This window comes from Coregonus clupeaformis, chromosome 36 (assembly GCF_020615455.1).
Source record: "Coregonus clupeaformis isolate EN_2021a chromosome 36, ASM2061545v1, whole genome shotgun sequence".
Lineage (NCBI taxonomy): Eukaryota > Metazoa > Chordata > Actinopteri > Salmoniformes > Salmonidae > Coregonus > Coregonus clupeaformis.
The window spans coordinates 38187388-38213768 of NC_059227.1; the positions used below are offsets into that span (position 1 = coordinate 38187388).

Below are 26381 nucleotides of genomic sequence, written 5' to 3' on the forward strand. Positions count from 1 at the left end.
CATAAAAGTAACCAGGAAACACTGACTCGGCCTCCGGCAATAAATCAATTTATTTTACTGCTAGTGTGTGTTTCTGTGCTCTAAATTGTATTCCAGTCCAAAGACCAGGTTTGACAAGTGTTTGGGGAACGAGTCAAACTTTCTAGGATCCAATCCATGATGTGAAAAATTCATTCTAACCGCAATGGAATATGAGCGCTAAAAGGGAACTTTTACATTTTATTTTATCACAAAATGATTTAGTGCGATTACCCGGGAGTCTTCACAATGGAAATTCGAGAAAAGTGCTTTTTGTGTTGTCAGACTGTTTTCCCGTGTTTTAATAAACCACCGTCAGATTCAGAGTCTGGGACTGAAAAGAGAGAAATCGTGGTGATTATAAATGATCACGCGAAGGATCCCAAAAACAGGGCTTTGCCACCTATACCCCCTGAGAACCCGGGATACGTTTATATCGCTCTCTATGATTATACCGCCCGAACGGAGGAGGACTTGAGCTTCAATACTGGGGACAAGTTAGAAGCTTTGGAAAAAAGTGCTGGCGATTGGTGGTACGCAAAAGCGCTCACTGGAATTTCAGCTGCCAAGAAAGGTTACATTCCAGCCAATTATGTGGCACCTGTGGAGAGTCTTGATGCTGAGCCGTAAGTAGCCTACATTCACAAAATGATACCCTGGATGAATTATTCTGTTGAAATGGTTGACATGCTGTAGTAGTTATACTAGACTAGAGCAGCAACAGGTAAAGTTTGAAGAATGATGGTGTTTCTGTGGCTTCATTCAACGAAGTGAAGACAACTGAATAGGCTACAGAAAAGTACATTTGATCATTCTTCAATTATAGGGTAGCCTATTCAAATTCTGTCTACATCACTAAATAACCTTTACTTATCATGGATATTGGGTTACTTGTGGCCAGAGTAAAAACAGTATTGCCATAGACTCCCACACAGACTAGATGCATGTCCCAGAGCGGCTTATTTACCCCTGAACCCACTGATCACGTTACCATAATTTTAGAAGGGGACACTATCCTAGAGGTGCAGCTTCTGTTGTGGTTATTTGATTAACCATCATAACTGACCTGTTGTTATCCCTTAGACCACGGGACCATTCCAAGATGGATTTGGCAAATATTTGCATACATTCACAGTTTATGAGAATGAGCATGTTCTAGAATCTAGATAGCCTTGGTACATTCTGGTGTGTGTTTATTATGCCAATTGAAATAATTGCTAAGGCCAGAATTACACATTTTACGCCGTAGTGGAATATGATGAGTCAATGATGTTGGTGCTTTATGGATTCATATAATCTAGTTTTAGATGAGGCCTCAGATTTGGGTGACTGCTCTCTAACAAACACATGATACACGACTAACCAACTGTTGACATAGGCTACAGTAATGTCATTGTTTTGAAAATGGCAAAGCACTAGTTTAGTTTAATGCAGGCCTACTTTAGATATTGAAAACAGATTTGATCAATAGGCAAATGCCACACTATTGGTGCCGTTGCATGTGTGTAGACCTAAGTGGTTGGTCAAACTGGTTAATGATTGTCAATGACCAGGAAGTACAAACGATAATAATAGTTAATCATTCCCCAGATCACAGAGGAAAATACATGCAGCGGTCCAACCCTAAAACACACAGTTGTAGAATGCAGCGGTCCAACCCTAAAAATATTAATTGTACATGTAGCTGTGTCTACAACTGTGTGTAGCATCAAAACACCATACAAATGTACCTGCTAAATACAGAAAGAAACTGGTTTAGCAAGGCAATTGCACTTGGCATGACATGACAGAGAGTAAAACGTCACTTTGTCGAAACCAAACACTCTGTGGGTTTCTTGGTCAAGGTCAATGTTTTGTTGACGCTTTGGAAGAATGGAACAGGTACCATTCATAACTAAATGAGCTTTTCAAGAGGAAAATAATGTGTCTTACCATATCCTATTCCTCAATTTATCAATGCCTTTGAGACTAAAAAATTCTAAGCAAAATGTTTCTTATGGAAATTAGGGGTCCATCTTTTGAACGACATCAATACTCTTGGCTGAACGACGTCAGTACTCACCCATGATGTCGTCTTATCCTGTTGATCTTCCCCATGAAACTGCTTTCCGTTCAGCTGCGGTCACGTTTTTCCAGTTTTCTTCACGGTCTCTGACTGGAAAAATTCTTGAGAGGTTTTTGTCTTGGTAATCAGGAGTAGTTTCACTGAAGTATCACAGAGAGTGGCTCATATACAGTGTACGTAACCTGATTTAACTTGATTAGCGGATGGATAGAGTAGAGTTCGGTATCAATCATATTGGGGTCCAATACAGCCGTTTTTATCTCAATATCAAATCATTTCTGGGTAACAATGAAGTACCTTACTGTGATTGTTCCAATTCATATTGTAAATTGTTTTAGCAAAGAGCAATTTCTCAACCAATAATCTTGCTAGGACTGTCTGATGGGGAGGGGAAAACTGAAAACTAGCTTATTGGAAGAGGTATGGAACTTTCTTTCTTATTGATCTATTAACTAATTTACCGCCTGGTGATGTCACCAGGCAGGCCAAAACTCCCTCCCACCAAAACGGGCTGAAATTTCAGGCAGTCTTTTCAAACAGCTCTTACACAAGAAAGAGCATAATCATCAATATGATTGATACTCTACTCTTACACAAGAAAGAGCATAACCATCAATTTCGCAGTATTATTCCAACCTCCATAGTGTGGAAATATATATATATATATATATAACACAGGAAAGTCACAGTTTTGACAGGACTGGGCCTTTAAGCTGATTGATTACATCCACATTGGCCATTTTAATTTATAGGATTCATATAATGTTCAATAAATGTAGTACCTTACATCCCATTTTGACCAAACCTTTTTCTAACGATGAGTTATACATGAGGAATCCAAAGGAATGGTCACAAGCCACCCACGGACCTCCCACACCCCACGCCAATCCCACCTCAACGAGTATATAGTATCAGTTCTCTGTGTCTGACAAGTAGTATGGAGCTGCGGCTCGGAGTATTGTTTCTTCTTCCAATGTAATGTATTCCCAGTGAATTAGCATTTTTTTCTTTCAGTGAAATTAGTAATTTAAGTTATGTTTATGTCCCATCCTACATCCTGAAATTAACAGCTTCTGACCACTAGATGGGGCTGTTTCTGCTATTAGGTTAAATAAAGTTTGAAGACCCCTACCATCTCAGATTGTTCTGAAGCGCCCCCCCAATGTTAAAGGGATAGTTCACCCAAATTACAAAATTACATTGGTTTCCAGTCTATCCACAAGTTATGACAGCAACCCATGCTTTGGTTTTGTTGGCCACTGTTTCAAATGCTAACATTTTAGCATTTGTGGCACATCCAAGTCAATGCCACCTAATATTAGCATGTTCACACTTCATCATCCTAAAGTATCTAAAACTTGATTGTGTAACTCAATGATGTTACTTATAGATGATTTGGATATGAAGCATGTCAATGCTAATATAGGTGCCAGGTAAACAAAACCAAAGCATGGGTTGCTGTCATACTTTGTCCATAGACTGCTTACAGGGTAAGGAAACCAATGTAATTTTGGAATTTGTGTGAACTATCCCTTTAACATTGAGGCGGCAGGGGGGCGGGGGGTCATGGCTTGCTAAAATGACATGAAACGACTCATTGGTCTGTAATGGTAAAAACCCTAAGCTGTTCACCTTAATGTAGCTACCCACCAACTACATGTCAGTGTGCAGTGACAGTGAATATCTATGATGATGCTGTTGTTGAGTTGTTTCCCCTGTTCTGCTATACAGATGGTACTTTGCAGACACCAAGAGACTGGATGCTGAGAAGCTGCTTCTGTCTGAGGGGAACCAGCATGGAGCCTTCCTCATCAGACACTGTGAGAGTCAGAAAGGAGAGCTCTCACTCTCAGGTAAATCTCAGCGTCATGTTCTTGAACTTGTCACATCTGCAAGAGACTATAGGTCACACCAAATATACTACCAAAGATGTACACTGATCAATATACTCACAATGCTGCTATCAGGTTTAGAATTACTTTGTAATGTTTGTCTATTTTTTGTGACTTACAGTGGGGAAAAAAGTATTTAGTCAGCCACCAATTGTGCAAGTTCTCCCACTTAAAAAGATGAGAGAGGCCTGTAATTTTCATCATAGGTACACGTCAACTATGACAGACAAAATGAGGAAAAAAAAATCCAGAAAATCACATTGTAGGAATTTTTATGAAATTATTTGCAAATTATGGTGGAAAATAAGTATTTGGTCAATAACAAAAGTTTCTCAATACTTTGTTATGTACCCTTTGTTGGCAATGACACAGGTCAAACGTTTTCTGTAAGTCTTCACACGGTTTTCACACACTGTTGCTGGTATTTTGGCCCATTCCTCCATGCAGATCTCCTCTAGAGCAGTGATGTTTTGTGGCTGTTGCTGGGCAACACAGACTTTCAACTCCCTTCAAAGATTTTCTATGGGGTTGAGATCTGGAGACTGGCTAGGCCACTCCAGGTCCTTGAAATGCTTCTTACGAAGCCACTCCTTCGTTGCCCGGGCGGTGTGTTTGGTATCATTGTCATGCTGAAAAACCCAGCCACATTTCATCTTCAATGCCCTTGCTGATGGAAGGAGGTTTTCACTCAAAATCTCACGATACATGGCCCCATTCATTCTTTCCTTTACACGGATCAGTCGTCCTGGTCCCTTTGCAGAAAAACAGCCCCAAAGCATGATGTTTCCACCCCCATGCTTCACAGTAGGTATGGTGTTCTTTGAATGCAACTCAGCATTCTTTGTCCTCCAAACACGACGAGTTGAGTTTTTACCAAAAAAGTTCTATTTTGGTTTCATCTGACCATATGACATTCTCCCAATCCTCTTCTGGATCATCCAAATGCACTCTAGCAAACTTCAGACGGGCCTGGTCATGTACTGGCTTAAGCAGGGGGACACGTCTGGCACTGCAGGATTTGAGTCCCTGGCGGCGTAGTGTGTTACTGATGGTAGGCTTTGTTACTTTGGTCCCAGCTCTCTGCAGGTCATTCACTAGGTCCCCCCGTGTGGTTCTGGGATTTTTGCTCACCGTTCTTGTGATCATTTTGACCCCACAGGGTGAGATCTTGCGTGGAGCCCCAGATCGAGGGAGATTATCAGTGGTCTTGTATGTCTTCCATTTCCTAATAATTGCTCCCACAATTGATTTCTTCAAACCAAGCTGCTTACCTATTGCAGATTCAGTCTTCCCAGCCTGGTGCAGGTCTACAATTTTGTTTCTGGTGTCCTTTGACAGCTCTTTGGTCTTGGCCATAGTGGAGTTTGGAGTGTGACTGTTTGAGGTTGTGGACAGGTGTCTTTTATACTGATAACAAGTTCAAACAGGTGCCATTAATACAGGTAACGAGTGGAGGACAGAGGAGCCTCTTAAAGAAGAAGTTACAGGTCTGTGAGAGCCAGAAATCTTGCTTGTTTGTAGGTGACCAAATACTTATTTTCCACCATAATTTGCAAATAAATTCATTAAAAATCCTACAATGTGATTTTCTGGATTTTTTTTTCTCATTTTGTCTGTCATAGTTGACGTGTACCTATGATGAAAATTACAGGCCTCTCTCATCTTTTTAAGTGGGAGAACTTGCACAATTGGTGGCTGACTAAATACTTTTTTTCCCCACTGTAGCTTTATTGTTCAGGAATGTATTTTGTGGTTTTATTGTGATCAATCTATTTCCGTGTGTTACTGGTATGAGAAGGGAACTCGATGCACAAAAAACACAAGCCGTTTCCTCATTCCTGAACAATCCCCACTTTGCTCTGTGTAGATCACAGTTTCTCATAGTCCACTGAAGTGATTGAAGGTTCAAGGTCTTAAAGTTAAAAAAATAGACCTCTGCTCTCACATGAGTCTGGCTGGCCGTACCCTGTCAGCCTGAAGGAAAAAGTCCCTTGTTTATACATGAACAGTTGGCTGTGAACTTAGTCTCCACAGAAGCAATAATATTATAGCAACCTGATTACAGGAAAGTAGAATTGTGTTGCTATCTACCTCCGTACTGTACATAATATAATTTGGGCTGGGAATTGCCAGGGGCGACACTTAGGTGCCGATACGATATGTATTGCGATTCTCCCAAATTGATTGATTTATATATACAGTACCAGTCAAAAGTTTGGACACACCTACTCATTCAAGGGTTTTTCTTTATTTTTACTATTTTCTACATTGTAGAATAATAGTGAAGACATCAAAACTATGAAATAACACATATGGAATCATGTAGTAACCAAAAAAGTGTTAAACAAATCAAAATATATTTTATATTTGAGATTGTTCAAATAGCCACCCTTTGCCTTGATGACAGCTTTTCACACCCTTGGCATTCTCTCAACCAGCTTCATGAGGTAGTCACCTGGAATGCATTTCAATTAACAGGTGTGCCTTCTTAAAAGTTAATTTGTGGATTTTCTTATCTTCTTAATGCATTTGAGCCAATCAGTTGTGTTGTGACAAGGGGGGGTGGTATACAGAAGATAGCCCTATTTGGTAAAAGACCAAGTCCATATTATGGCAAGAACAGCTCAAATAAGCAAAGAGAAACGACAGTCCCATCATTACTTTAAGACATGAAGGTCAGTCAATCCGGAAAATGTCAAGAACTTTGAAAGTTTCTTCAACTTCAGTTGCAAAAACCATCAAGCGCTGTGATGAAACTGGCTCTCATGAGAAGCACCACAGGAAAGGAAGATCCAGAGTCACCTCTGCTGCAGAGGATAAGTTCATTAGAGTTACCAGCCTCTTAAATTGTAGCCCAAATAAATGCTTCACAGAGTTCAAGTAACAGACACATCTCAACATCAAACTGTTCTGAGGGGACTGTGTGAATCAGGCCTTCATGGTCGAATTGCTGCAAAGAAACCACTACTAAAGGACACCAATAAGAAGAGGAGACCTGTTTGGGCCAAGAAACACGAGCAATGGACATTAGACCGGTGTATATTTGGCTCCAACCGCTGTGTCTTTGTGAGACGTGGTGTGGGTGAACGGATGATCTCCGCATGTGTATTTCCCACCATAAAGCATGGAGGAGGAGGTGTTATGGTGTGGGGGTGCTTTGCTGGTAACACTGTCTGTGATTTATTTAGAATTCAAGGCACACTTAACCAGCATGGCTACCACAGTATTCTGCAGCGATACACCATCCCATCTGGTTTGGGCTTAGTGGGACTATGATTTGTTTTTCAACAGGACAATGGCCCAACACACCTCCAGGCTGTGTAAGGGATATTTTACCAAGAAGGAGAGTGATGGAGTGCTGCATCAGATGACCTTGCCTCCACAATCCCCTGACCTCAACCCAATTGAGATTGTTTTGGATGAGTCGGACCACAGAGTGAAGGAAAAGCAGCCAACAAGTGCTCAGCTTATGTGGAAACTCCTTCAAGAATGTTGGAAAAGCATTCCAGGAGAAGCTGGTTGAGAGAATGCCAAGTGTGTGCAAAGCTGTCATCAAGGCAAAGGGTGGCTATTTGAAAAATCTCAAATACATGATTCCATATGTGTTATTTCATAGTTTTGATGTCTTCACTATTATTCTATAATGTAAAAATAAAGAAAAACCCTTGAATGAGTAGGTGTGTCCAAACTTTTGACTGGTAGTGTATATTGCGATTTGATGTTCCAAACATTGCTCACTACAGAGCCTTCAGAAAGTATTCATACCCCTTGACTTATTCCACATTTTGTTGTTACAGCCTGATTTCCAAATTGATTAAATTGTTTGTTTTTTCTCTCACCATTTACATACAATAAACCATAATGACAAAGTGAAAACATGTTTTTAGGATTTGTTTTACATTTATTTAAAATGAAATACAGAAATATCTCATTTAACGTAGGTATTCACATCCCTTAGTGAATACTTTGTAGAATCACCTTTGGGAGCGATGAGTCTTTCTAGGTAAGTCTCTAAGAGCTTTCCACACCTGGATTGTGCAACATTTGCACATTAATCCTTTCAAAATTCTTCAAGCTCTGTCAAATTTATTGTTAATCATTGACAACCATTTTCAGGTCTTGCCATAGATTTTCAAGTAGATTTAAGTCAAAACTGTAACTCTGCCACTCAGGAACATTCACTGTCTTCTTGGTAAACAACTCCAGTGTAGATTTGGCCTTGTTTTTTAGGTTATTGTCCTGCTGAAAGGTGAATTCCTCTCCCAGTGTCTGGTGGAAAGCAGACTGAACCAGGTTTTCCTCGAGGATTTTGCCTGTGCTTACCTCCATTCCGTTTCTTTTTTTTTTATCCTGAAAAATTTCAAAGTCCTTAACGTGTACAAGCATACCCATAACATGATGCAGTCACCACTATGCTTGAAAATATGGAGAGTGGTACTCAGTAATGTGTTGTATTGGACATGTCGCAAACATAACACTTTGTATTCAGGGCCAAAAGTTAATTGCTGTGTCACATTTGTTGCAGTATTACTTTAGTGCCTTGGTTGCAAACAGGATGCATGTTTTAGAATATTTGTATTCTGTACAGGCTTCCTTCTTTTCACTCTGTCAATTAGGTTACTGTTGTGAAGTAACTACAGTGTTGTTGATCCATCCTCAATGTTCTGCTATCACAGCCATGAATCTCTGTAACTGTTTTAAAGGTACCATTGGCCCATTGTGAAATCCCTGAGCGGTTTCCTTCCTATCCGGCAACAGAGTTGGGAAGGACGCGTGGATCTGTATTATTATTTTTTATTATTATAAATTTTTGATCCATCTACCAATGGGTGCCCTTCTTTGTGAGGCATTGGAAAACCTCTCTGGTCTTTGTGGTTGAATCTGTGTTTAAAATTCACTGCTCGACTGAGGGACCTTACAGATAATTCTATGTGTGGAATACAGAGATGAGGTAGTCATTTGAAAATCATGTTAAGCACTATTATTGCACAGTGAGTCCATGCAACTTGTTATGTGACTTGTTAAGCAAAATGTTACTTCTGAACTCATTTACGCTTGCTATAACAAAGGGGTTGAATACTTATTGTTTGAAGACATTTCAGCTTTTCATTTTTTATTAATTTGTAAACATTTAAAAAAGAATTCAACATTGACATTATGGGGTATTGTGTATAGGTCAGTGACCCCCCCACCCAACAAAATCTAGTTAATCAATTTTTAAATTCAGGCTGTAACACAACAAAATGTGGAAAATGTGAAGGGGTGTGAATACTTTCTGAAGGCACTGTCTGCTGTCTGCTGTAATGAGACGAGGGAGTATGAGAAAATGAGTTTTGATCATGGAAATAAAAGTGCTGAAAACATGTTGGCTCACTATTTAAAAAGATGGAAAAAAAGATATAGGATGAAAAATACCAGAGTTTTGGCACAGGTACAGCAGACTAACGCTACGTATATATTTTATACAGATTGATACTTGGAGTCAAAGTATCTATATAATATAGTCCAATAATAATATTGCGACATGTAACTGTCTATTTAATGTTTTCCCCATCACTGTTTATAATAGTACATTAATTATGTAATGTTTGAATGTCTAGACAAAATACGTAAGTTCAGTCAAATCACCCAAAATAATGTTTTAATGTGGGCAGCCCAGGGATAAGTAATTTATGTCATAATGGCCATGTACTGTGCACAGATTTCAAAATGGTACTTTCCCCATTCATTTACAATTCGGTACAGATTTGCATGGTCATGGTTGATTTTACTGTCATCATTCTCTCGTTTCAGTATTGTGCCCTTATGCTTTTGGATGTATCTTTCAGTATTGGACAGGGACAAAGTGAAGCACTACAAAGTAAGGAAGCTGGACACTGGAGGCTACTATGTGTCAAGGTCCAGGAGCTTTCTGACTCTGAGGGAGTTAGTGGAACACTATTCAAAACTGGAGGATGGTCTCTGTGTGCGTCTGCTTGAACCATGTAAAAAGGTATTTACATTCTTTGTTAACAATCATGTGATTGTGATAAAGCATATTTGTTTAGTGACCCTTTTGATCTGAATTCATGAACCAAAACATTGTCTGGCAAATTTGATAAAGATATCTAGTTGACAGAAACCCTCTTCAAATATTGGGCCTAATGCATTAGCCTGATAATTTTCAGTGTCAACCATGTACACTCACTGGCCAGTTGATTAGGTACACCCATCTAGTACTGGGTCGGACCCCACTTTGCCTCCAGAACAGCCTGAATTCTTCGGGCATTCTACTAGGTGTTGGAAACGTTCCACAGGTCCATGCTGATGCGATAGCATCACACAGTTGCAGTAGATTGGACAGTGGTACATTCATGCTGCGAACACCCCGTTCCATTTCCTCCCAAAGATCCTTTATTGGGTTGAGGTCTGTGGGCTGCGCAGGCTACTCAAGTAAACTGAACTCGCTGTCATGTTCCAGGCAATATTTTTCCATTCCTCAATTGTCAAGTGTTGGTGATTGCGTGCCCACTGGAACCGGTTCTTCTTGTTTTTAGCTGATAGTAGTAGAGCCCGGTGTTGGTTGTCTGTTGCAATAGCCGATCCTTGACAAGGATTGACGAGTTGTGCGTCCCGAGATGCTGTTCTGCACACCACTGTTGTACTGCGGCATTCTTTTTCTTTTTGTGGATGTTTTTCGTTTGTCACACCATTATCGGTAAACCCTAGACACTGTGGTGCGCGGAAATCCCAGGCCGGCTTTGAGATATTGGATCCGGCCCGCCTGGCACCGACGATCATATCACGCTCAGGAACTCATTTTGCCCGTTTCTAATGTTCAATCGAACAGTAACTCGATGCCCGTCTGCCTGCTTTATACAGCAGGCCACTTGACTCAGTCGTGAATGTGGTGTACCTAATAAACTGTTCACAAAGGACAATAGAACAACAGTAATGTGGTTTTCCTGAAATATGGAGAGGACAGTTTGTCAGGTCTATTCTGGCTCTTCTTATGGTCTGTTAATGTTGTATCTCTCTCCTGTCAGACGGAGGCTCCTCAAACCCACGGTCTGTCCTACAACACAGCCGACCACTGGGAGATTGACCGGACGTCTGTCAAACTGCTGAATAAACTGGGCGCTGGACAATTTGGAGAAGTCTATGAAGGCATCTGGAACGATACCACTGCAGTAGCAGTGAAGACCCTGAAACATGGTAAATAGCCTGTTTCGCACAAACACTGGATTCAAACCCAGAAAATCACTTTATTTCAAATCCATGATTTACTTCTATCATATATATATATGTACACACACACACACACACACACACACACACAGTGGGGGGGAAAAGTATTTAGTCAGCCACCAATTGTGAAGTTCTCCAACTTAAAACGATGAGAGAGGCCTGTAATTTTCATCATAGGTACACGTCAACTATAACAGACAAATTGAGGAAAAAAAATCCAGAAAATCACATTGTAGAATTTTTTATGAATTTATTTGCAAATTATGGTGGAAAATAAGTATTTGGTCACCTACAAACAAGCAAGATTTCTGGCACTCACAGCCCTGTAACTTCTTCTTTAAGAGGCTCCTCTGTCCTCCACTCGTTACCTGTATTAATGGCACCTGTTTGAACTTGTTATCAGTATAAAAGACACCTGTCCACAACCTCAAACAGTCACACTCCAAACTCCACTATGGCCAAGACCAAAGAGCTGTCAAAGGACACCAGAAACAAAATTGTAGACCTGCACCAGGCTGGGAAGACTGAATCTGCAATAGGTAAGCAGCTTGGTTTGAAGAAATCAACTGTGGGAGCAATTATTAGGAAATGGAAGACATACAAGACCACTGATAATCTCCCTCGATCTGGGGCTCCACGCAAGATCTCACCCCGTGGGGTCAAAATGATCACAAGAACGGTGAGCAAAAATCCCAGAACCACACGGGGGGACCTAGTGAATGACCTGCAGAGAGCTGGGACCAAAGTAACAAAGCCTACCATCAGTAACACACTACGCCGCCAGGGACTCAAATCCTGCAGTGCCAGACATGTCCCCCTGCTTAAGCCAGTATATGTCCAGGCCCATCTGAAGTTTGCTAGAGTGCATTTGGATGATCCAGAAGAGGATTGGGAGAATGTCATATGGTCAGATGAAACCAAAATAGAACTTTTGGGTAAAAACTCAACTCGTCGTGTTTGGAGGACAAAGAATGCTGAGTTGCATCCAAAGAACACCATACCTACTGTGAAGCATGGGGGTGGAAACATCATGCTTTGGGGCTGTTTTTCTGCAAAGGGGACCAGGACGACTGATCCGTGTAAAGGAAAGAATGAATGGGGCCATGTATCGTGAGATTTTGAGTGAAAACCTCCTTCCATCAGCAAGGGCATTGAAGATGAAACATGGCTGGGTCTTTCAGCATGACAATGATCCCAAACACACCACCCGGGCAACGAAGGAGTGGCATCGTAAGAAGCATTTCAAGGTCCTGGAGTGGCCTAGCCAGTCTCCAGATCTCAACCCCATAGAAAATCTTTGGAGGGAGTTGAAAGTCCGTGTTGCCCAGCGACAGCCCCAAAACATCACTGCTCTAGAGGAGATCTGCATGGAGGAATGGGCCAAAATACCAGCACCAGTGTTTGAAAACCTTGTGAAGACTTACAGAAAACGTTTGACCTGTGTCATTGCCAACAAAGGGTATATAACAAAGTATTGAGAAACTTTTGTTATTGACCAAATACTTATTTTCCACCATAATTTGCAAATAAATTCATTAAAAATCCTACAATGTGATTTTCTGGATTTTTTTTCTCATTTTGTCTGTCATAGTTGACGTGTACCTATGATGAAAATTACAGGCCTCTCTCATCTTTTTAAGTGGGAGAACTTGCACAATTGGTGGCTGACTAAATACTTTTTTTCCCCACTGTATATATATATATATATATACTGCTCAAAAAAATAAAGGGAACACTAAAATAACACATCCTAGATCTGAATGAATGAAATAATCTTATTAAATACTTTTTTCTTTACATAGTTGAATGTGCTGACAACAAAATCACACAAAAATTATCAATGGAAATCAAATGTATCAACCCATGGAGGTCTGGATTTGGAGTCACCCTCAAAATTAAAGTGGAAAACCACACTACAGGCTGATCCAACTTTGATGTAATGTCCTTAAAACAAGTCAAAATGAGGCTCAGTAGTGTGTGTGGCCTCCATGTGCCTGTATAACCTCCCTACAACGCCTGGGCATGCTCCTGATGAGGTGGCGGATGGTCTCCTGAGGGATCTCCTCCCAGACCTGGACTAAAGCATCCGCCAACTCCTGGACAGTCTGTGGTGCAACGTGGCGTTGGTGGATGGAGCGAGACATGATGTCCCAGATGTGCTCAATTGGATTCAGGTCTGGGGAATGGGCGGGCCAGTCCATAGCATCAATGCCTTCCTCTTGCAGGAACTGCTGACACACTCCAGCCACATGAGGTCTAGCATTGTCTTGCATTAGGAGGAACCCAGGGCCAACCGCACCAGCATATGGTCTCACAAGGGGTCTGAGGATCTCATCTCGGTACCTAATGGCAGTCAGGCTACCTCTGGCGAGCACATGGAGCCACCCCACACCATGACTGACCCACCGCCAAACCGGTCATGCTGGAGGATGTTGCAGGCAGCAGAACGTTCTCCACGGCGTCTCCAGACTCTGTCACGTCTGTCACGTGCTCAGTGTGAACCTGCTTTCATCTGTGAAGAGCACATGGCGCCAGTGGCGAATTTGCCAATATTGGTGTTCTCTGGCAAATGCCAAACGTCCTGCACGGTGTTGGGCTGTAAGCACAACCCCCACCTGTGGACGTCGGGCCCTCATACCACCCTCATGGAGTCTGTTTCTGATCGTTTGAGCAGACACATGCACATTTGTGGCCTGCTGGAGGTCATTTTGCAGGGCTCTGGCAGTGCTCCTCCTGCTCCTCCTTGCACAAAGGCGGAGGTAGCAGTCCTGCTGCTGGGTTGTTGCCCTCTACGGCCTCCTCCACGTCTCCTGATGTACTGGCCTGTCTCTTGGTAGCGCCTCCATGCTCTGGACACTACGCTGACAGACACAGCAAACCTTCTTGCCACAGCTCGCATTGATGTGCCATCCTGGATGAGCTGCACTACCTGAGCCACTTGTGTGGGTTGTAGACTCCGTCTCATGCTACCACTAGAGTGAAAGCACCGCCAGCATTCAAAAGTGACCAAAACATCAGCCAGGAAGCATAGGAACTGAGAAGTGGTCTGTGGTCACCACCTGCAAAACTAGTCCTTTATTGGGGGTGTCTTGTTAATTGCCTATAATTTCCACCTGTTGTCTATTCCATTTGCACAACAGCATGTGAAATTTATTGTCAGAGTTGCTTCCTAAGTGGACAGTTTGATTTCACAGAAGTGTGATTGACTTGGAGTTACATTGTGTTGTTTAAGTGTTCCCTTTTATTTTTTTGAGCAGTGTATATATGTATGTGTGTATATATATATATATATATATATATATATATATATATATATATATATATATATATATATATATATATAAAAATAAAGTGGTGATCCTAACTGACCTAAAACAGGGAATTCTTACTAGGATTAAATGTCAGGAATTGTGAAAAACTGAGTTTAAATGTAATTGGCTAAGGTGTATGTAAACTTCTGACTTCAACTGTACATACAGTTAATACTAGTAAAAATTCCCTGTCTTAGGTCAGTTAGGATCACCACTTTATTTTAAGAATGTGAAATGTCAGAATAATAGTAGAGTGATTTATTTCTGCTTTTATTTCTTTCATCACATTCCCAGTGGGTCAGAAGTTTACATACACTCAATTAGTATTTGGTAGCATTGCTTTTAAATTGTTTAACTTGGGTCAAATGTTTCGGGTAGCCTTCCACAAGCTTCCCACAATAAGTTGGGTGAATTTTGGCCCCTTCCTCCTGACAGAGCTGGTGTAACTGAGTCAGGTTTGTAGGCCTCCTTGCTCGCAAACGCTTTTTCAGTTCTGCCCACAAGTTCTCTATAGGATTGAGGTCAGGGCTTTGTGATGGCCACTCCAATACCTTGACTTTGTTGTCCTTAAGCCATTTTGCCACAACTTTGGAAGTATGCTTGGGGTCATTGTCCATTTGGAAGACCCATTTGCGACCATGCTTTAACTTCCTGACTGATGTCTTGAGATGTTGCTTCAATATATCCACATAATTTTCCTTCCTCATGATGCCATCTATTTTGTGAAGTGCACCAGTCCCTCCTGCAGCAAAGCACCCCCACAGTATGATGCTTCCACCCCCGTGGTTCACGGTTGGGATGGTGTTCTTCGGCTTGCAAGCCACTCCCCTTTTTCCTCCAAACATAACGATGGTCATTATGGCCAAACAGTTATATTTTTGTTTCATCAGACCAGAGGACATTTCTCCAAAAAGTATGATCTTTGTCCCCATGTGCAGTTGCAGACCGTAGTCTGGCTTTTTTACGGCGGTTTTGGAACAGTGGCTTCTTCCTTGCTGAGCGGCCTTTCAGGTTATGTCGATATAGGACTCGTTTTACTGTGGATATAGATACTTTCGTACCTGTTTCCTCCAGCATCTTCACAAGGTCCTTTGCTGTTGTTCTGGGATTGATTTGCACTTATCGCATCAAAGTACGTTCATCTCTAGGAGACAGAACGCGTCTCCTTCCTGAGCGGTATGACGGCTGCGTGGTCCCATGATGTTTATACTTGCATACTATTGTTTGTACAGATGAACGTGGTACCTTCAGGCGTTTGGAAATTGCTCCCAAGGATGAACCAGACTTGTGGAGGTCTACAATTTTTTTTTCTGAGGTCTTGGGTGATTTCTTTTGATTTTCCCATGATGTCAAGCAAAGAGGCACTGAGTTTGAAGGTAGGCCTTGAAATACATCCACAGGTACACCTCCAATTGACTCAAATTATGTCAATTAGCCTATTAGAATCTTCTAAAGCCATGACATCATTTTCTGGAATTTTCCAAGCTGTTTAAAGGTACAGTCAACTTGGTGTATTTAAACTTCTGATAAGTGAAATAATCTGTCTGTAAACAATTGTTGGAAAAATTACTTGTGTCATGCACAAAGTAGATGTCCTAACCGACTTGCCAAAACTATAGTTTGTTAACAAGACATTTGTGGAGTGGTTGAAAAACGAGTTTTAATGACTGCTACCTAAGTGTATGTAAACTTCCGACTTCAACTGTACATGCATGCATACATACACAGTGCCTTTAGAAAGTATTCACACCCCTTGACTTTTTCCACATTTTGTTGTTACAGCCTGAATGTATGTATTACATGTAGATTTTTTTGGGTCACTGGCCTACGTACAATACCCCATAACATCAATGTGGAATTATGTTTTTTTATATTTACAAATGTATTACAAATGAAAAGCTGAAATGTCTTGAGTCAGTTATTATGGCAAGCCTTAATAAGTTCAGGAGTAAAAATGTGCTAAAGTCACATAATAAGTTGCATGGACTCACTCTGTGTGAAATAATAGTGTTTAATATGAATTTTGAATTACATTTACGTCATTTAGCAGACGCTCTTATCCAGAGCGACTTACATTATTATTATTATTTTTCATACCCCCTGTGGGAATCGAACCCACAACCCTGGCGTTGCAAACGCCATGCTCTATCAACTGAGCTACATCCCTGCCGGCCATTCCCTCCCCTACCCTGGACGACGCTGGGCCAATTGCGCGCCGCCCCATGGGTCTCCCGGTCACGGCCGGCTACGACAGAGCCTGGATTCGAACCAGGATCTCTAGTGGCACAGCTAGCACTGCGATGCAGTGCCTTAGACCACTGCGCCACTCAGGAGACAATGACTACCGCATCTCTGTACCCCACACATACAGTGTCTGTAAGGTCCCTCAGTCGAGCAGTGAATTTAAAACCAAAAAGACCAAGGAGGTTTTCCAATGCCTCGCAAAGGGCACATATTGGTAGATGGGTAGGAAAAAGCAGACACTGAATATCCCTTTGAGAATGGTGAAGTTATTAATTACACTTTGTATGGTGTATCAATACACCCAGTAACTACAAAGATACAGCCGTCCTTCCTAACTCAGTTGCCGGAGAGGAAGGAAACCACTCAGGGATTTCACCATGAGGCTAATTGTGACTTTAAAACAGTTACATAGTTTCATGGCTGTCATAGTAGGAAACTGAGGATGAATCAACGTCATTGTAGTTACTTCACAATACTAACTTAATTGACAGAGTGAAAAGAAGGAAGCCTGTACAGAATAAAAAATATTCTAAAATATGCACCTGTTTGCAACAAGGCACTAAGGTAATGCTGCAAAAAATGTGGCAAAGCAATTAACTTTTTGTCTTGAATACAAAGTGTTAAGTTTGGGGCAAATCCAATACAACCCATTATTGAGTACTACTCTCCATATTTTCAAGCATAGTGGCGGCTGCATCGTGTTGTGGGTATCCTTGTAATCGTTAAGGACTGGGGAGTTTTTCTGGATAAAAAATTAACGGAATAGAGCTAAGCTCTGGCAAAATCTACTTGATAATATATGGCAAGACCTGAAAATAGTTGTCTAGCAATGATTAACATCCAATTTGGTAAAGATTAATGGGCAAATGTTGCACAATCCAGGTGTGGAAAGCTCTTAAGAGACTTACCCAGAAAGACTCACAGCTGTAATTGGATTATAACATGCATTGACTCAGGGGCTTGAGTACTTATGTAAATTAGATATGTCCAAAAAATCAATTTAATCCATTTTTGGAATTCAGGCTGTAACGCAACAAAATGTGGAATAAGTCAAGGGGTATGAATACTTTCTGAAGGCACTTTATTTATTTAAACAATGTCTCTGTCACAGTGCAGGTAAAATACAATTCCAGCTGGTGTTAGTGTGCATTACAACTCAACATGTACATGTTATTCTCCTAGGCTCCATGGATGCTAAGGACTTCCTACAGGAGGCCCAGATCATGAAGAAACTCCGGCACCCCAAACTGATCCAGCTCTACGCTGTGTGTACTGTGGAGGAACCCATCTACATCATCACAGAGCTCATGAAGAATGGCAGTCTGCTGGAGTACCTCCAGAGTAAGAACACACTGTTGTATTGCATTATAACCTACCCACGTACAAGACCTCTGCACCTTCCTTTTTAATGGGATGTTTAGATTAGAACACCATCTCAATGTGCCTACTGTAGCAATAGTTGAAATAAGGTGCAGAAGTTTAACTTGTATAACATGTTGATGTGTATTAGGGGAAAGTTTGATATGAAGTGAAAGTTTGGCAACAAGTTAAAAATAAATAAAAAATTTGCTCCCTCTTATAGGGATACTTCAGGATTTTGGCAATGTGGCCCTTTATCTACTTCCCCGGAGTCAGATGAACTTGTGGATACCATTTGTATGTATCTGCGTTTTTAAAGAAGTTGCTAACTAGCGTTAGTGCAATGACTGGAAGTCTATGGGTATCTGCTAGCATACTAGTAAATACCCATAGACTTCCAGTCATTTTGCTAACGCTAGTTAGCATTGGCTCACAAAACTACCTCTAACTTCCTTCATAATCGACACAGAGACATACAAATGGTATCCATGAGTAGGGCTGTTGCGGTGACCGTATTACCGCCACACCGGCGGTCACGAGTCATGAAGGCAATCAAATTCCACGTGACCGTTTAGTCACGGTAATTAGGCTTCCCCAAGCTCTGATGCTGCTGATGGTCATTAGTAGCCTACCAAACTTGCTTAACTGCCTGGTACTCGGCACTCTATTGTCCCTCTAATCACTCTGACATCAATGCTAATGTTTTCGAAAATCTAATCAAACACTTCATGAGAGTCCATGAGCTCATGTTGCGCAATATTTCAATAGGCTATGCAATTGCGCGAGAAAACCTCGGCCTACTATATTTATTTCTCAACTTTCCTAATATTAAGCACATTGCTTCACTTTATAACAGGAGTATAGCCTACCTGGCTGGCATGAAAATTAACTATTGGAAAAGCGTCCTCCATTCGCTATTTAAGTGCATAGATTACATTTATTTTTTCCGCTGCCCCTGTTTCGAGACAGGTGCATGATAATGGTCCATTCTAAATCAAAACAAATTTCACACATATACACTGTGTGCACAATTATTAAGCAAGTTGTATGTTTGAGGATTAATTGTATTATTGAACAACTACAGTGCTCGGTCAATCCAAAATGTTAATAAACCTCAAACCTGAATATTTAAGAAAGTAAAAGTGATGTTTTGGCTTTCTTTGGAGAATATCTATGTGTGCACAATTATTGGGCAACTATTAGTGTGCAGAATTATTATGCAACTAAATGAAAAACGAAAAGTTCCCCATCTCACTTGTTTATTTTCATCTGTTAAAGTGAGAATAATAAACAAACAACTCAACATTTACAAAAACATTTCTGACATAAAAAAATAATAATCTGTGACCAATATAGGCATCCCTTCTTTTCAATAACAGTCATACGCCTTCCATCCATGGAGTCTCAGTTTCTTGATCTGTTTACGATCAAGTTTTTGTGCAGCAGCAACCACAGCCTCCCAGACACTGGTCAGAGAGGTGTACTGTTTTCCTTCACCGTAAGTCGACCGTTTAAGAAGGGACCACAAGTTCTCAATAGGGTTTAGGTCAGGTGAGGAAGGGGGCCATGTCATTATTCTTTCATCTTTAAGGCCTTTACTGGCAAGCCACGCAGTGGAGTACCTCGATGCATGCGATGGAGCATTTTCCTGCATAAAAATCATGGGTCTTCTTGAAAGATGCAGACTTTTTCCTGTACCACTGCTTGAAGAAAGTGTATTCTACAAACACGCCCCAATAGCTTAGCAATATCAAGAGTGCTGCATCCCTCAAAGACAATTTTTGACTTTTCAGAGTCAGTAAATCTCTTTTTTGGCCCATTTTGCCTGAGGAAAAGAAGCTGCCTAATAATTACACACACCTTGATATAAGGTGTTGATCTCCTTAGGCCACACCCTCCCTCATTACACAAATACACATCACCTGATATGCTTAAATCCAATAAGCATTCCAGTTTATACAGCTTGGTGTTGGGAAATATGCATAATAATTATGATATGGTCAAAATACTGACTTGCCTAATAGTTGTGCACACAGTGTATAATTTAGTATACAGTGGGGGGAAAAAAGTATTTAGTCAGCCACCAATTGTGCAAGTTCTCCCACTTAAAAAGATGAGAGAGGCCTGTAATTTTCATCATAGGTACACGTCAACTATGACAGACAAATTGAGAAAAAAAAATCCTGAAAATCACATTGTAGGATTTTTAATGAATTTATTTGCAAATTATGGTGGAAAATAAGGATTTGGTCACCTACAAACAAGCAAGATTTCTGGCTCTCACAGACCTGTAACTTCTTCTTTAAGAGGCTCCTCTGTCCTCCACTCGTTACCTGTATTAATGGCACCTGTTTGAACTTGTTATCAGTATAAAAGACACCTGTCCACAACCTCAAACAGTCACACTCCAAACTCCACTATGGCCAAGACCAAAGAGCTGTCAAAGGACACCAGAAACAAAATTGTAGACCTGCACCAGGCTGGGAAGACTGAATCTGCAATAGGTAAGCAGCTTGGTTTGAAGAAATCAACTGTGGGAGCAATTATTAGGAAATTTAAGACATACAAGACCACTGATAATCTCCCTCGATCTGGGGCTCCACGCAAGATCTCACCCCGTGGGGGTCAAAATGATCACAAGAACGGTGAGCAAAAATCCCAGAACCACACGGGGGACCTAGTGAATGACCAGCAGAGAGCTGGGACCAAAGTAACAAAGCCTACCATCAGTAACACACTACGCCGCCAGGGACTCAAATCCTGCAGTGCCAGACGTGTCCCCCTGCTTAATCCAGTACATGTCCAGGCCCGTCTGAAGTTTGCTAGAGTGCATTTGGATGATCCAGAAGAGGATTGGGAGAATGTCATATGGTCAGATGAAACCAAAATAGAACTTTTTGGTAAAAACTCAACTCGTCGTGTTTGGAGGACAAAGAATGCTGAGTTGCATCCAAAGAACACCATACCTACTGTGAAGCATGGGGGTGGAAACATCATGCTTTGGGGCTGTTTTTCTGCAAAGGGACCAGGACGACTGATCCGTGTAAAGGAAAGAATGAATGGGGCCATGTATCGTGAGATTTTGAGTGAAAACCTCCTTCCATCAGCAAGGGCATTGAAAATGAAACGTGGCTGGGTCTTTCAGCATGACAATGATCCCAAACACACCGCCCGGGCAACGAAGGAGTGGCTTCGTAAGAAGCATTTCAAGGTCCTGGAGTGGCCTAGCCAGTCTCCAGATCTCAACCCCATAGAAAATCTTTGGAGGGAGTTGAAAGTCCGTGTTGCCCAGCGACAGCCCCAAAACATCACTGCTCTAGAGGAGATCTGCATGGAGGAATGGGCCAAAATACCAGCAACAGTGTGTGAAAACCGTGTGAAGACTTACAGAAAACGTTTGACCTGTGTCATTGCCAACAAAGGGTATATAACAAAGTATTGAGAAACTTTTGTTATTGACCAAGTACTTATTTTCCACCATAATTTGCAAATAAATTCATTACAAATCCTACAATGTGATCTTATGGATTTTTTTCTTCTCATTTTGTCTGTCATAGTTGACGTGTACCTATGATGAAAATTACAGGCCTCATCTTTTTAAGTGGGAGAACTTGCACAATTGGTGGCTGACTAAATACTTTTTTTCCCCACTGTATGTAAAGACAATATTAAATCAAGAATAGTCTGATGGGTGACAATATTAGCCTATCACTTGTGAATTCTATATTATCGCCAGCATAAGAAACAATGCCTTTTTTTCTCTTGACTTTTTCGAATCATAGTCGCACACCTCATGTAGCCTAGCCCATAGGCCTATATGTTTTAATAAGGTTTGTACCACAACTAAAGTGGCCAAATAACTTCTTAAAATTAAGCACATTAATCCGCTTTACAAGGGGTGTAGAGCCAAACTGGCATACATAAGCAGAGCATGAGTTTCAAGTTTGGGGAAGATCATTTTCACCATGAAAATGCACCTTTATAATAAAAGCATTACATGTATAATCACATTTGCGGTCACTATTGATAATGGTGTTTTCCCGCTAATGGAACATTTGCGCTTATAGCTTACTACCATGTGCGCATTGCTGCGCTTAGAATGTGAAGAAATAGCCTAATAGTGTATCAGCATTTTAAGCTAAACGTTCTGATCTGTCGCGTCAGCCACATTGCATAAAAAAATGTTTTGATGCTAGTGGTTGTATTAATTTGGGATCTATCGCATCCCACAACTGTCCCAGACTATGTTTGGAATATTTATTTCTCGCACAGAATAGAATAGGTCGACCTTTGTAATATGGGGGATAGTAGATTGACATAGGCTAGTGCTTTTGCTGTTTGTTAGGCCTACTCATCTTGTTGGCTGACGAAAAGTAAATGTGGACAGTTCTTCCAATATCTTCAATATGCACCTTGGAATTTGATAAGGACGCACGCAGTTGCGTCCCCGATGTGTCTGTGTTCACTTGTAGCCTGTGAGAAAGTCCCGATCACGTGATGGAGCGCGCAGCTCTCAGGGAGAAGGGCATAACGGTCACTGGCCGCAAACGGCATGGATTTTTTAAAGGTGCATTACGGCCACACAAAAGGGATGCCATGGACTAGCGACGTGTAAAATGGGAAGGAGATTATCCAAGCAACCTGCATTGTGTCATCTCCTCTCCTTTAGCTATGCTACACCACAAAATGGTTACCTTTGTGGTTTAGCATGATTGTGATTCTAATGGTGTCTAACACTATTGCTACGTAATCACGTGCATTTCATCATTGCTCTAAACGAGTGCATTGAATTCCATCTATATTTACCAGTTGCATTGCTACTAAGATTATCTGATGTCCACTCGCATGACGTGCTGTGCCATTGCGTGAAAGATGCAGTAACATTGCCTGTCAGAGTGATGGTCACCTATTGAGGCGGTCATGTGAAATTGATGTTGGTGGCCCTGAGACCGTCTGCATTGCATCCCCCATATTTCACCAGATGCCCTTACACACTGGCAAAGTCTTGACTCAAAGTCGCACACACATTCAGACATTTACTAACACATTTTTTGGGAACTTCGGAAATATTTACAAGGAATCGCATGGTCATACTTTTGCATGCTTATTCAGGTCAAAAACATATAGACATTGTACTATACCATTTTACTATAGCACTCATCTTTTTCTCATCCTGGTCCTTTCCTTCCCTCTTCCACAGAGGACATGGGTGTGATGCTTGGCATCTCGGAGCAGATAGAGATTGCTGCCCAGGTGGCTTCTGGGATGGCCTACCTGGAGCAGCAGAACTACATCCACAGAGACCTGGCAGCTCGCAACGTTCTGGTGGGAGAGAACAATGTCTGCAAGGTGGCTGACTTCGGCCTCGCCAGAGTCTTCATGGTGGGAATCTCTTTCTTTTTCTAAGAAAAACAAGAAGAGGTACTTGAGACTGGTTATGTCTTTCAGCACTAAGATGTTACTCAAGACCAGTCTCAAGTTCTCTCTTTCGAAGACATGACACTAAACTGTAGTAAGTCCACAAATGATTAATTCTACTCTTTAAAGCCCAGTGAAGATTCATATGTTCATATTTATTTGCCATTTTAGATGGAGAGTGAGAATGTGTATGAAGCCAAAGAGGGCACTAAGTTCCCTGTGAAATGGACCGCCCCTGAAGCCATCCATGGCAGCAAGTTCACCATCAAGTCTGACGTGTGGTCCTTCGGCATTCTGCTGTATGAAATCATGACCTTCGGTCAGATGCCCTATCCAAGTAAGACCTATTCATAATAACATATTCATCCCTTGTTAGGAAAGCTTATTAAATCAGTCAGTCAGTGTTAATCCTGTAATTTACTACCATGGAATGTTGTGAGTGAGGAGCGTGACCTCTGGTTAACAGTTAAAAATACATCTGGCACCCGTTCATCACCTGGTACAACTTACATGCAACCAGCCATTGCAGTTGATTGTCAAGAGAGTGTATCCAGCCTAGACTGATCCAACATGTACTGTAGCAGTACTAGTGTATGTTTTTACATGGCCTAGGTTTCATTGTGTTACTATGTTACATCAGTATCATAATAATTATCCCTTCTGTTACTGTTCCAGCCATGACCAACTACCAGGTGGTCCAACGTGTGCTCACTGGTTACAGGATGCCCAGCCCACCACAATGTCCCAAGGTGATGTATGAGATCATGTCTGACTGCTGGAAGGAGAATGAGAGTGACAGACCGACCTTCGAAACCCTGCAGTGGAAGCTGGAGGAATTCTTTGACCTGGATGTGACCGCTTATGATGACGCCAACCGTTACTAGTACTGTACTACACTGTACTGTGTTGTATTGTTTAGAGTGTTCAATGATGCTCTGCTCATACTCGTAGAAAGAGTCAGCAGAGGAATGTACAGTATGTCCACTGTCACAGGTAATATAATCATATGCCTAAGATAAATACCATTTCATACTCCCAACAATTAGTATCTAGAATACAGTTACTATTGATTTTACCACAGTTGAACCATCCACTTCCTGATCACATTATGGTTGGATATCTATTTATTAGGATTATATTATGCGGTCGAACACGTGTGACAACAAACGGTTTGATAAGAAAATATTGTATGTGGAGGTTTTATTTGGCTGCTCGTATATCGTTGTCGTGACTACGATGGGGAATCCTCTATTGTAACTGTTTGACACTCTCACTAGTTGTGATTTGTTTGCCAACTTAATGCACTTTTTAAATGGGTTATACTGAGAGTGACATCTCATATCCAGCTAAACTCACTAGACACACTTGACGAAGTCAAAACCCTGTCCATGGCCTGGTTAGGCTTGCATAACAACTGCTGTTCTCAGGTGAGCCTGACTGAGCTATCAAGCCAGGTGAACCGGTTCTGTGTGTCACTCTGTATAGCAGGCATTCTTCCACTACACTGGTTGGCTGCCAAGTATTCATCAGGAGTCTCCTGTAAAGATGTGCTTGAGTCATGTTCACTAAGAAGCATTTGAGTTCTCTGAAGCATGGTGAGTGGTCTATTATCACTGAACACGCATCAATACACACACCTAGGAATGAGAGGATGATGTAGTTAGAATATATTCACATAAATAGTAGATATGATTCTGACTGGACAGAATTGGATTTATGGATCATTGACTGTTTTGACACTGCACTTATTTGATGAGACCGGAATTGTACAAGTGCTTGTTTGTTATGGCTTGTTCTGATCATTTTTTGCAATGTTTTAAAAAATGTCTAATAATTGGTCGTAATCTGTGTGAAAGTGTACACTTGATCAGAAAAATGAAATTATTTCCTTCATTTTGTTCATTGTAAGATTAATTTAATGTCATGTTTGATGCATAATAATAATAATTTAAGTATAGCCATTTCATTTTTATTAATCTGTGGTGAGTCTACTTAATACTATGAATATACAGTAACATCATTGTGTGCCATCCCTTGTTCTGAAAAGCTTTCTTTATTTTGTTAATAATCATTTAGAATTATTTGATAACATATGTTGCCAACTGATTTGGTCAAGGGTCACTGAATCCTCTGTGATAATTTCTGTTGTCTAATAAATTGTTTTAAAGTTCTAATCCAAAGCGATGGTCATTTCAACCTGATTCCTCGTGTAATTTACCATACTGACCACATGATGGTGCTAACATTCTCCTAGGGCTTAGAACTGTTCATAACTCTGCCATTGCCTTGCTATGACATGAAATCAGTTTAAAGATGGCACATTAGTTATTTGTTAACCTAGCTATAACTAAACCAAGCCATTAAAGAATACTAAATAGCTCTCCATAATATAACAGGTTTCCGGTAGTCCTAACGGCGTTTATGCTGAAATCCCAGTTTGTATATATTAATTTGATCAAAGCTGTCACCCGTGTGTGTGTGTGTGTGTGTGTGTGTGTGTGTGTGTGTGTGTGTGTGTGTGTGTGTGTGTGTGTGTGTGTGTGTGTGTGTGTGTGTGTGTGTGTGTGTGTGTGTGTGTGTGTGTGTGTGTGTGCCCTGCATAAAAATTAGGGCTGCCGGAAGCCTCATAGATGCTGTGTGCATTCCAAATGGCACCTTATTCCCTATATAGTGTACAGGCTCTGGTCAAAAGTAGTGCACTATATAGGGAATATGGTGCCATTTGGGACACATGCGCTGTCATTGCCACAGTGACCCCTGTGACCTCTGACTCCTCATGAATATCCTGTTCCATAGATTGCTGTTTGTGAAACTGTATGATATTCATATGGCTTTTTAAATGAATAC

General features: G+C 41.1%; 1 protein-coding gene across 2 annotated transcripts; it reads left to right on the forward strand.

Moving 5' to 3' along the window:
- LOC121552165 (tyrosine-protein kinase SRK2) lies at positions 1-25702 on the forward strand. 2 transcript variants are annotated; one of them, XM_045211410.1, is made up of 8 exons: positions 1-644; positions 3815-3936; positions 9804-9967; positions 11001-11169; positions 17940-18098; positions 23317-23498; positions 23706-23871; positions 24210-25702. In XM_045211410.1, exons 1-8 carry the CDS (start codon positions 268-270, stop codon positions 24416-24418), a joined length of 1548 nt encoding a protein of 515 aa, XP_045067345.1. In that variant the 5' UTR covers positions 1-267; the 3' UTR covers positions 24419-25702. The 2 variants fall into 2 exon arrangements, with proteins under 2 accessions (XP_045067345.1, XP_045067346.1); XM_045211411.1 differs by having other exon boundaries at positions 24256-24372.
- Positions 25703-26381: the final 679 nt, after the last annotated feature.

Excerpts from the sequence above, each read along its gene's own strand:
- LOC121552165 (XM_045211410.1), top strand. The coding sequence starts at position 268 with ATGGAAATTCGAGAAAAGTGCTTTTTGTGTTGTCAGACTGTTTTCCCG. Across the intron at positions 3,937-9,803 it reads AGGAGAGCTCTCACTCTCAG|TATTGGACAGGGACAAAGTG; the intron begins GTAAATCTCAGC and ends TGTATCTTTCAG. Across the intron at positions 18,099-23,316 it reads TCTGCTGGAGTACCTCCAGA|AGGACATGGGTGTGATGCTT; the intron begins GTAAGAACACAC and ends CCTCTTCCACAG.